The sequence below is a fragment of the Schistocerca serialis genome, chromosome 3 (assembly GCF_023864345.2).
Source record: "Schistocerca serialis cubense isolate TAMUIC-IGC-003099 chromosome 3, iqSchSeri2.2, whole genome shotgun sequence".
Classification (NCBI taxonomy): domain Eukaryota; kingdom Metazoa; phylum Arthropoda; class Insecta; order Orthoptera; family Acrididae; genus Schistocerca; species Schistocerca serialis.
Window position 1 is genome coordinate 10,409,060 of NC_064640.1, and position 13,087 is coordinate 10,422,146.

A 13,087-nucleotide genomic window follows, 5' to 3' on the forward strand; every position below is an offset into this window, starting at 1 on the left:
ATATGGTTTATCAGAAGGAAAATGGCTGTTTCAATTGATTGCTGTGGTCTGAAGCCATGTTGACATCCAGAAATAATACTATTCTTGTTGAAGAATATAATTAGTCTTGAAAGGAACACTTTTTCAATAATTTTCGAAAACTCTGACAATAGAGACACAGGCCTGTAGTTACCCATACACTGATGATCACCTTTTTTATATAGGGGTATTACTTTTGCCATTTTCAGTTGCTGAGGGAAGACACCATGGATAAGGATGAGTTGCTTATGTCCAATAAAGACGAAATTATTTGTCTAGCTGTTATTTTTATAATATAATCTGGAATATCATCAATACCAGTTGAATACTTACTCTTCAGTGAATTAATGGTATTTAGGAGCTCTGTTGGGCTTACTGGACTGAGGAACATGGATATATTATTTATTTCAATAGATGAAAGTTCTTTCCATGTTGTATTAGGTGGATTTCCAAATTTTTCCTTCACTAATTTTCCAGCAACAGTTGCATAATAAGAATTGAAACTGTTTTCAACTGCCCTAGGGTCAGTGACATTCTTGGAATCGTGTGATATCACAATATTTTTGTGAGTTGTCTTCTTCCCCATAGGATCCTGCACAGCTTTCCACATGGACTTAGTTTTATTGCATGACTTCATAATATATTTGTTATTTTCCTTAATTTTTGCCTCTTTTATGACATGTTTCAAAACTAGCTTGTATTTTTTTAAATAATTAATAAATTCTGGACTGCTGTGAGTTTTCGACAGCAGAAAAAGTTCCCACTTCCTTTTACAAGATAATCTAATGCCTGATGTAAGCCAGTTTTTGAATCTATCTGTACTTTTGGAAATCACTTTCCTTTGTGGAAAAGCTATGTCAAAGTTATGCTTGAAAATGCTAAAAAAAATTTCCATCTTTTTGTTGGTAATAGAGGTATTATATACTTCTCTCCGAGATTGTTCGCTGATTAGGTATTGGAAGTATTCAATATTTTTCCAACTATAAATTCTTTTACAGATAACATGTTCTATATTGGTCGAAATGTGATTTACAGGTATGGTCAGTTGTTGCCAAAGGTGGTCACTATAGCCGGTATCAAAGTTTTCTGATGTACACTTGTCCATGTTTACACATACCTGATCAAGGCGAGTGACACTAGTTTTTGTTACATGAGCTAACAGTCAGACAAAGATTGTAGGCTCTTATAATATTTAAAAACGTTTCCCTGTGAGGGCTATGGCTCAGAAAGTCAATATTAAAATCACCACATAGTACCACTGTTTTCCCAGTTGTCTTAAGTTTGCCTAAAGCAACGTCCAATTTTTTGAAAAAAAAAAAAGAAAAAACATTTATTTTGCTTACAGGAGATCTATACACATATAAAATAATAGTTTTTTCAGACATTAACTCAACATCAGCGATTTCAAAGTCTTTTTCACAACCAAGTTTGCAAACAGATGCTATACTCTTATAATCTGCATTTTCTTTTACATATATACAAGTTCCCCCATGTTTTGATTCCATTCTACAAAAGCAGTTTGCAAGGTTAAAATGCAATATTTTTAAGTACTGAAAATACTCATTTTGTAACCAATGCTCACCAAAACATAACACTGAAACATCTTTCCATTCACTATTGAGGAGTATATTTATTTCATCAACTTTGTTTGTTAATGACTGTACATTCTGGTGTACAATCTTGAGTGTGTATTTGCAGTTTAATTCTGCATCACATTTTTTTGTGATACAGCCTATTTCCCTAAAAAATGTCTTTCGCCCTTTTTATAAGAGATCGCATCTTTCTTTATGACCCATTTGTCCAAAGTACTTTGGACTGCTTCTATATTATGCCTATTGTAACACAAATTTGCTAGACGACAGATTTCTTCAACCAAAAATTATTTCCCACTGTGATTTGAATGTAGGCCATGGCCAGTGTGTATGGACCTGTCTAATGTGCTTATGTTTATTAAGTTCACATACAGAAACTTTTTGCATACAGCATCTATCTCTTTTTTTACTCTTTCTATTAATTTATTAACGCATGACCAAGGAGGTAGGTCGTATCTGTGTGGTTGATTTACAACAGCTACATTTGTTTTCCCTAATTTGGGTAGCACACTTTCAAGAAAAGTGATGAGTTCACTGCCTTTGTCTCTGGCAACATCATTTGCACCAGCACAAATTACGACACAGTCCTTTGGGTGAAGGTTTTCACATGATTTTACCACTGTTTTTGTCACTTTTACAATGCCTGCTCCTGGTTTGACAAAGGCTTGGACACTTGCGCTAATTTGTGTATCTGTTACCTTTTCTGCTATCTGATGTCCATGATTATCGGCAAAAATTATCACTTTTTGTTCTTTTTTGCACACTTGAGGACAGTCGACAGATTTTTATTCACATTTCTTTGTTTAGGATGCGACACGCGCGAAAAATGAACAGTGCACGGCTGTTGTTGTTTGTAATTATTATCTGGACTCGTGTTTCTGAATGACATTGTGGAATCACGTTTGTCATTATAACTATTTGATGCACTTACTTTATTATTTCCAAGTTTTGTGCTGGTTTCCACAGTCGTTTTCCTTTGATTACATCACTGGTAGCCGATATTTCTTCCAGGTTCAGACGATGCTCTGTTTGTTGAGCTTTACAGCCAAGATGTTGCAGCAGTTTCTGCAATAAGGCTACAGTCCTTTTAAGTTCACTGATTTCACTGTTTTTTGCAGTTAAAATGAGACGAAAATCATCGCAATGTTTGCATATCGATGTCACTGAATTTGCATTTGCCACGGTTTTTTCACAAGATTTTGATCTTCTAATGATTTCGTTTGCGTTTTTTGCTTTAACTTCGCAGCAGTAACATTTCCCAGGTCGAACCAAGATACTTTTTTTGCACTGAATACATAAAGGCTCATTCTTTTTTACGTTTTTCGTGGAACTCGATTTTCGTGAATCTTTTTTCACCACCATCTTGCTTTCGACTTGTTTGCTGTCCCTATGATTACTTTATCATTGTGCACTGTCTTGGCTGTTTTAATTACTTTCTTATAAATTTTCCCATACGTCTTAACATATTCTGTAAAGTGAAAATCTTGGTTGTGTTTTCTTTGTTGATAGAGAAGTTTTATCTTTTGACTGGATACTCTGATAGCTGGTGTTATCCATTGGCTGCTGTTTCTTGGCATGACATTAATTCTTGTCAGTTTTTTTGGAAAACACATCTCAAATATGGGCATGAAAGTATTATAAAATGCATTGAATGATTCATCAGTTGACGATTTTGAGAACACGTCTCCCCAGGTTTCTTTTGCTAACAACTGGATAAAAATATTAACCTTTTCTGGGTAGAAGTGCCTTTTATATTCCCACTTGTCCTTAACCACCTCAGGTACAGAAGCACCTATGCATGTTAGTAGTGTGTTGTGGTCTGAAAGACCTAAGTTTACGTTTTGTGCCTCAGTAACATCATTTTCGATATTTCTAAAGATATTATCTAATAGGAACGAAGATGACTCTGTTATTCTAGTGGGGTCTGTGAAGAGCAGTTTCGTGTGAAAGCTGTGTAGGATACTCAAAAGCTGTCTTTTTTCTTCATTTTCAATTAACTGGTTGATGTTAAAATACCTACATAGTAATAAGTTCACTTAATTGTTATACAAAATGTTTAGCACTGCTTACAAATTTTTTAAAAAAATATATGTTTTTGTCACCTAGTGGTGACCTGTATATTGATATGACAATTAGATTTTTATGCTTCTCCTCAGATTTTAGCTCTATGGCACATGATTCAAAATGTTTCTCGATATTTAGATGGTATGTTTCAGGTCTAACTTTATGCTGCAGCCCAGCCCTAGTATATATGCATACTCCACCATTTTTACAACACTGCGGCAGTAACGAGATGCTAATTCAAAATTGCTTATATTTATAAGACTTAATTCACTGACCGTGCACCAGTGTTCTGACAGACTAATAGCTACAAGAGATATCTACAAAGTTGTTTATGACGACTTCTAATTCTAACACTTTATTATTGAGGCACTGAATGTTTCGACTCATTATCTTGAAAGTTTTGCAAGTATTTGTTATTTTGTTAATACCTGATTTCTGACGCTTATCTGCAATTTTTCGGGCTGATTTGTCACAATCTTTGCCATAAACAATCATCACTAAGTGAAGCAGCTGTACCCCTCCTCAGGCAATCAACACTGCGAAGTTCCGTGTCCGCTGCTGTTGGTGACATGCTTTCTCGTACACTCACTGTTTTTGCTGTTTTTTACTGTCACTGTTTCTGCTGGAGGTGGGGCTGTTGCTGTAACTGATGTTGTCGTTGGTGGTGGTGGCTTCTTTTTATTCTGCAGGTGACGTTATGCCTAAAAAAGTCCTGGCGTGTTTGTTGAGTATGGCTTCTACTTCTTGGTGACGATCAAGTGGTGAAGTTATTTTGGAGCTCGCAAAATTTGTGCTTCATTCACCACTGTCCTTTTCGACTTGAACCATTTCGTAATTTGAGGCTGTTTTACGATTTGATTGTTCGTTTCTAGCCTACTGGGTTTAAACCACTTCGTAATTTCGAACTGATTGGGGGGCTTTATTGTTTGCTGCTCGCCAAAAACGGTTTTTAATTTGCCTTAGGTTGCTACTTGTCTTGGTTTCTTTATTGTCAGGCGAGATACTAGTAAATATTTTATCAGCAAGAACCTCTTTTCCTGATGCGTTTAAATGAAGGCTGTGAGCTGTATAGAACCTGCGCTCTAAAATGTTTGTGTCTATAACATCAACATTCAGGAAATGAGTACATATTTCCGCGAAACTCTTGTTAGCGACACTAAATTCGCGGTTTACGCATGACCAACTCGATTAAGTCATGACGCTGTGGGACATTGACAAAGAGAACATTTGTGTGAGTTAAATTATTTAGACAATTTCTCAGTTCTGTGATAGCCTTGTATGATTCATTTCTATAAACTTCATTAGCTCCTCCGAGCAAAACAACAAAATTATCCTTAGTGAAGCTAGTTACTTCATTAGACTGTGTTAGGGTTGTTAGTTCTCGTAATGAGACCCCAGGCTTCACGAATCCAGATACCATGAAGTTGTATTTTTTCGGTAACACTGCGGAAATTCCCCGGGCGTGACTATGGTTCAAATGGCTCTGAGCACTACGGGACTTAACTTCTGAGGTCATCAGTCCCCTAGAACGTAGAACTACTTAAACTTAACTAACCTAAGGACATCACACACATCCATGCCCGAGGCAGGATTCGAACCTGCGACCGTAGCGGTCGCGCGGTTCCATACTGTAGCGCCTAGAACCGCTCGGCGTGACTATCCCCTAATACACAGATCTTCTCGCGTTTTCCAATTTTCGCACTCGGGGAATCAATTAGCAACGGTCTGTTTACTTTATGCGATTCATTTCCAAACTTTTCGGCTCCGACTGACGTATTCAAAGAATCTTCAGCAGTGTGCACAATAAAGTTTTTATGCACTTATGACTGTCTTTTTTTAAGCACTAGAGTTTCACTGTTTTTACACACGGAAGTTAAAGTTAGCTACGGTCTGTTTACTTTTTGCGATTCAAATCCAAACTTTTCGGCTCCGACTGATGTTTCGAATGAATCTTCAGCAGTGTGCACAATAAGGTTTTTATGCACTTGTGATTGACTGTTTTTAAGCACTAAGATTTCACTGTTTTTACACACGTAAGTGTTAGTGTTATTTTGAGATTGCACTTCCTGGGAACAGTTTTATTCCGTTTCCCACTTGTTTCCTGATGACGAATCTTCTTTGTTCATCAGCGCCTCACAATTCGGGATTGAAGTTTCTTCATGTCCGTTTTTAAAGCACCGATTATAAATTGTAAACTGGAAAAACGTTCATTAAGCCTTGAAATTTCGTCCTTAAAATTTACACGCGTTTTCTTTTTACCACCGAAATTTACTTTTTTCCGCGGAGAAGCACGATTTACTTTGACACTCGCCACCATCTTGGGACTGTGAATGGACAATGGACAATGAGGAAGAAGGTTTTGTGCAGTGTTACATGTGTTAAAGTATGTTGTTGTTATGGGCTTTCCTCCTCTTGTCTGCCATACTTAAATGGCATTAATGTAAAAATGCTTGCTGACATTGTCCTCACATGTTTCATGTTTCAGTGTTATTTCTGTATGGTTTCAGAGTTGTTGTCTGCTGCTGCAGGTTTTGTTTTCACGTGTTAGTTACTTTTGCTGGGGCAATGTTTTCCTGCTTGTTCTGTTCCAGCAGTCAGAGGGTAGTGTTCTTTGCAGTCACAGTTCTCCCACCTGGGTGTTGTTTTAAATTTATGCAGCTAGTTTGTTAGTAGTTTGTGTTTTCTCTGCACAGTTCAGGCAGTTTGTTAAAGTGTGTACTAGTGTGATTTCCCGTTCACATGGCTGGTCTAAGTTGTTTTCAGTATAGTACGGTGCAAGTTTCTCATTTGCTGGTGTCATCCCAGTCACTCCAGTTGTTGTTGCTAGCCCAACCACCGCACACCGACAGCAAGCCGTGTTGTGCCTTCTCGCAAGTTTTGCCACAAGACCTGTCAGCGTCCAGTCCTTGGCTGCGGTAGAGGCCCGTCGCTCTTCTCCTATGTGGAGAACGCATTCTTGTCTTGTTCGGATAGTTTCTTGTGTTAATTAGTGAGTCATTTCTGTATTTTCATGTATGCAGTATTGACATTTTGCAAAGTTTCTGTGCTATTCTTGTGTATCAAAAGTCACCGGTTCTACACCCCACGCTCAGGAATCTTGTTAGTTCTCGCTTGCATTCTTAATTAGTGGTTGTGTACTTCTTATATATGCGTAGTGTGTTTGTTGCGTTCAGTGTGCGTAGAATGCAAGGTTCTGTTATTGTATTTTCTTGGTCAGTTCCTGGGCACATTTTTTCTTTGCTGACTGTATTGTTGCTCATTCCAGTTCCTTGGACTGTTATAGCTGGTGGCAAGGGCTTGCCCCATGAGAACCATATGTCTTTGAGATGGCAGTACCATCTCTTTCTAAGGGGAGAGAGATAACGTATCCTCTCAGTAGTTGTTTCCTCCATACACCAGACAGGCTGTGCAGCAGCCATCCCAACTGGAGGATGTGCGTAAATGGCTTTCTGTAAAACAGAGATATTTTTCTCGTACGGCACAGGCTGTTCGACACGGAGTTAAATGTCATCTCCACAGTGTTTAGAGGCGCCAACCTTGCCGACAGGCTATGTGCCTGGTGCAGCAGAGAGTGCTGTTGGGAGGGTACTATTTTGCTATTTCGAGTGACGTGCCCTCACAGCACCACACGGATATCCATCCACGTCTGACTATTTAGGCCACCACCAGGCTGTGCACCCTACACCTCAAGTTGGCAACACTAGAAGTTCTGTTTGGCCACATCAGCAGTTCAGTGCAGTGCTACCAGTTAGCAGCACCAGTAGTTTTGTATCAGCATTCCACACCGGGACACTTCGTCTAATTCATCCTGTTTCACACCAGGAGTACCAACACAGTAATGTCCCGGGTCTTCAAACTGCCAACTACAACGACTGGGGTTTATCGTGTAGGCACTTCAGAGGCAATGTCACAGGAGAGATATTTACGTTGTGTAGATATTCGTGTAAGGATATTATAATTGAGTTTCATTTTGTTAACAAAGTTATTCTTTTAAAAGTGTCTTTGACCACTTCTCAGTATGAGGATATGTCCCTCTACTTTCCTACTTCATCTCCCTCTACTTTCATACTTCATCCTCATCTATTTCCTTACTTATTTCATCTTCACCTACTTTCTTAATACATCTTCACCTTCTTTCTTAGTTCATCTTCTATGAGAAATGGTACTTCACTCCAAAATGCTTAGGGTTTTTAAAATTTACACCTTATTAGTTTTCCTGCCATATATGCCTTCACTGAAGAGAGATGAATGGCTTAATGAGTCGTGATTATTGATGGGGACAACGTGGAACATTCTACATTGTTCTCTCACCGAGATTCTAATACTTGTTAATGAGATGTCAACTACATATCAGTGACATTTCAATGAAGAGTGCTTGTGCAGTACATTTTTGTGTTTACATTGTTACCAAACAGCGACGCCATCGGTCCCGTTGAATTAGATAAGGACGGGGAAGGGAGTCGACTGTGCCCTTTCGAAGGAACCGTCCCGGCATTTGCCTGAAGAAGTTTAGGGAAAGCGTGGACCTCTTAAATCAGGATTTCTGGATGCGGGTTTGAATTTTTGTTATCCTGAATGCAAGTGCAGTGTGCTAACCACTGCGGCACCTCACTTGGTTTGTTATTAGCAAATGAAAGAGGGAGAGAAGTCCATTGCTGGTACATAGCTTACTTCTCCCAATAACATCAAGGGCACTGGTGACCTTTATATCCCCATCTGATGAATGGATCATTATCATCTGTTACCTCTATGAACCACAGAGCAGAAAACAAAAATTTAACCCAAATCAGTGGCACACTGTCTGGTAACAAGGAACTGCATTCACACAACTGTATTTTCTTGTGATAAAAATTTCCTTACCACCAGGATGAAACCCCAGGTGGGATCACTCTGCCCGCTCCCCCCCGCCCCCCACCCCCCCCCCCAAAAAAACATGCAGTAATCAAATTTCCTATACGCTAATTTATATTTACTGCAATCTTCTTAGTAAATGGTTGTTTTTATGTCCGATTGCTTTTGTTGTGTAACAGTAAATCTGAAGATAAATTTCCTGACCATATTCAGCTAGAGATGAGAACATAACAACTACCTTAATTTACTCATCTATGTTTATTCAGTCTATTTAAGCAATCTTACCTTAAGAAATTTACAACACTTCTTATAAATTGTTGTCTAGTTGTTGGAGTAGATGCCATGTGGGAATAATTTGCAGAGCCTTCATTCCAGCCACCAATAGCAATGGAGACTTTCAGGTGAGGGTACTGGTTTTTTAAACCAGTTATCTTCTTGTAATTACCTACACAAATGTATTACAATATTAATAACTATGTCAGACTTTTTTTTACTAATAAAGTGAGGAAGGATTACCATTCTCAAAGCATGAAAGATACGGAATGACAGTGAAAAGAGTAGAAGGATTTTTTTTTTATATTTTTGTAACAATCATAATAATCAATTCAGCAGATACTTCGTTTAGTTCCTACGTAAGAAATAGGATGCAGAAATCGAAACTAGGATGTTTGAGTAATGCAAAGAGGGACATGACATTATCAACATCAAGAGAAATCACAACAGGCACTTTGCAGGAAACATGACTGTTGCTGCTCTTACATTAATGAACTACCATTTTATTTTAATTATGAGGCAGAATCAGTTTTTGTCAGATGAAACAAGCATTATTGTCAAGACAAACAGAGAAGCAGAAACAGAGTAAATAGCAAATGCTGTTTTTCTCAAAGTTATTCACTAGTCTTACGTAAATGATCTAAGCTTTAAATTTAAAAACAAGAAGAAGAAGAAGAAAAAGAAAACACAGTACATACAATTTTGTTCTGTAAAAAATACCCACCACCTTTTAACATAGTTTAACTCACTAACAAAAAATTGTAAACAAGGTAGAAAGAAGAAAGTACTTGGGCATATATTTTGATGTAAACTGAAACTGGAAAAAGTTTAATAGTCCTGCTAAAACATTAAGGGTCAGCTACTTTTGCCATAAAAATAATGGCCAAAAATGATGATCCAGAAATCAGTATTTTAACATCTTATCATTCACAGATGTTCCATATTTATTTATTCATCCCCTGCATAGGATGTAGGTATACAAGATATAGGACATTTATATGCAGAGCAAGATACAGATATATATATATATATATATATATATATATATATATATATATATATATATATATATATATATATAAGATATGCATATATAAAAGATATGCCTGCCCCTCCACAAATATTGAAACTAACTGTGAGAGTAGCAGTGTTGCTATCTGTATAGCAGAAAGTTTGTCTTCCTCCACATTTTAGTGGTCAGCATGGCTGAATGCCATGCAATGGAACTGGGTTCGATTCCCAGCTGGGTCAAACACTTTCTCTGCTCAGAGACTGGGTTTTGTGTTGTCTTTTTTATCATCTCATCCACATTGACATGCAAATCCCTGAGGTGGCGTCATCTTCTTAGATGACAGGTGGCCAGAACCCCTGCAGATGGGGCTCACAGCCTAGCCACATGCATAATCATTATCATAGCAGACAGTTCCACCTGGAGCAGCCATGACTAGAAGTTGCTGCCCAGCACACACACAAGACCTGGGAATAGTCATTGGTCCATTACAAGAAATAAACATCAATCTCAGCAGTTTTTAACTTACCACTTATGCCTCCATTCCACTGATATCAGACTACAGCTATTACTTCAATTTTATGGACCTGGATTTTTATTTGGAACTCTTATTGCAAGTGCTGTTGTTTAATATGATTCTGACTTTGTTATTGGTACTGATTTGCATTCATGTTGCCTGCAGTCATAAAGTCACTGTCTACTGCATTTAGCCGGCCGTGGTGGCCAAGCGGTTAAAGGCGCTACAGTCTGGAACCGCGCAACCTCTACGGTCGCAGGTTCGAATCCTGCCTCGGGCATGGATGTGTGTGATGTCCTTAGGTTAATTAGGTTTAAGTAGTTCTAAGTTCTAGGGGACTGATGACCTTAGAAGGTGAGTCCCATAGTGCTCAGAGCCATTTGAACCATTTTTTTTTTTTACTGCATTTATGGCCATTGCCTTAGCTCTGATATTGGTTTCCACGTAACATGTGGTTTGTTTCACTTACCTGCTTAGTTTGTATCAAGCTGAAACATAGAAGTAGTGATGACGACTCAAACCCTTCCACACTACTAGTGAATCCATAGACTCAATGCTCATCAAATTGTGGCAGCAGCAACTGATGTTGCAGCAGCAAATTTGCAGATAGTTCAAGATAATATGAAAAGAGTAAAGCAACTTCTTGAAATATACAGCAGAATGGGACAATGCTAGTAACAACATCAACACCACGGACTGGTATCTATGTCTGCATTGTCATTGGATTGGAATTTATCGTCTGATGATTTTACTAGACGGTAAATTACAGTGTCATCTGCAAACAATCTAAGGGGGCTGCTCAGATTATCACCTAGATATTTATGCAAATCAGGAACAGCAGAGGGCCTATGACACTACCTTGCAGAGTGCCAGATATCTCTTCTGTTCTGCTCGATGATTTACCATCTATCACTACAAACTGTGACCTCTCTGAGAGGAAATCAGGAATCCAGTCACACAACTCAGACAATACTCCATATGCAAGCAGTTTGATGAATAGTCACTTGTGAGGAACAGTATCAAAAGCCTTCTGGAAATCTAGGAATATGGAATCGATCTGAGATCCCTTGTCGACAGCACTCATTACTTCATGGGAATAAAGAGCTAGCTATGTTGCACAAGAATGATATTTTCTGAATCCGTGTTGGTTATATATCAATAAGTCATTTTCTTCAAGGTGATCCATAATGTTCGAGTACAGTATATGCCCCAAAATCCTGCTGCAAATTGAGGTCAGTGATATGGGTCTACAATTCAGTGGGTTACTCCTATTTCCTTTCTTGAAAATTGGTGTGACCTGTGCAACTTTCCAGTCTTTAGGAACAGATCTTTCGTCAAGTGAGCGGTTGTATATGATTGCTAAGAAAGTCGCTATTGTGTCTGCATACTCTGAAAGGAACGTGAAGGTATAGCCTACCATCTGGACCGGAAGACTTGCCTTCCTTAAGTGATTTGAGTTGTTTCGCAACACCTAAGATATCTACTTTTACGTCACTCACGCTGACAGCTGTTCTGGTTTCGAATTCTGGAATATTTACTTCGTCTTCTTTCGTGAAGGAATTACAGAATACTGTATTTAGTAACATCGCTTTAGTGGCACCATCATCGGTAACATTTCCATCGCTATCGCGCAGTGACGGTATTGACTGTTTTTGCCTCCGGTGTACTTTACATATGACCAGAATCTTTTTGGGTTTTCTACCATATTTCGAGACATGTTTCATTGTGGAAACTATTAAAAGCATTTCGCATTGACGTCCACACTAAATTTCTGGATGTAAAAGCGTTCCTGTCTGAGCCACAGTTTTTGAGCCATTAGTGTTGAGCCATGCAAGTCTGTACCTCATACTATTAATCCCAGCTATCGTCGTTGACTGAGACATGGAATTTGTCTGGTCTGCCAAAAGGGGGCAGGGTGAGCAGTTTGGAGAAGGTGGGTCACCATGAGAGAGCTAGGATGAGGGCGCTACTCTGAGTTGGGTCCTTTTCATCATGCTGTCGGTGCAGTGTGAGCAAAGAAGAAAGGGCTGTGTGACAACTGTGTGTATGGAATGTTAGAGAAACTGCTGCAGAAATGAAATAGATCTATACTTTAGTGAGGAAGCATGTTAAGCTAATTTATATTGGCTGACCTTCATTGCCCCTATGGAATCTGTGGCACTGAGAGCGATCCTATTGGGAGCAAAAGCTGAAAAACTGTGCCTGTTCTTGGTATGTTAATATTTCCTCCGTTGCTTGAAGGTTCCAACACTTCTTGTGTGGCTCAGAGTGACTGTTGACTTTGTATTACATTGCTCTGCTATGATGAATGTTCATAATCCCTTCTCAGTGGACGAGTTTCAACATTGCAAAAGAATATAACTGTATTTGTCCTACCTAATTCTATTTCTCATTCACTTTCACTAGCTGCATCCGTGTGCTCACCAAAAGTTTCAGTTTTAGTTCTAGTTCAGACTGAGTATTTGCCTTGTATCTAGTGGTGGTTTTACCTATTGTACTAGTAGCCAGTGTTAAATAAACTTAGTTCCACTTGTTTTGTGTGGGTCTGGTTGAGCCACCATGGAAGTCACCCTTGGTCAGATAAAGTGAGAGTGTGTAAATCAATGGGTGGCTATTGGTCAGTATTTATGTGTTATCCCATCTAAGCAGATATAGCATAATCTAGTCAACAATTGGCAATATGTAACTATATGCCTTAAGGCCCTTTCTACAGATTTCAATTTCGGTATTTAATGTAGTTAAAAACATTCTTAGACATCTGTT

The 13,087-nt window shown here is 38.5% G+C and overlaps 1 protein-coding gene across 1 annotated transcript in view; it reads right to left on the minus strand.

Moving 5' to 3' along the window:
* LOC126469667 (probable chitinase 2) overlaps positions 1-13,087 on the minus strand; it is a 323,373-nt gene that overhangs the window by 139,919 nt on the left and 170,367 nt on the right. The window contains exon 3 of the mRNA XM_050096816.1: positions 8,811-8,970. Within this exon, the coding sequence (XP_049952773.1) occupies positions 8,811-8,970 (160 nt within the window). The remainder of the gene's footprint in view (positions 1-8,810; positions 8,971-13,087) is intronic.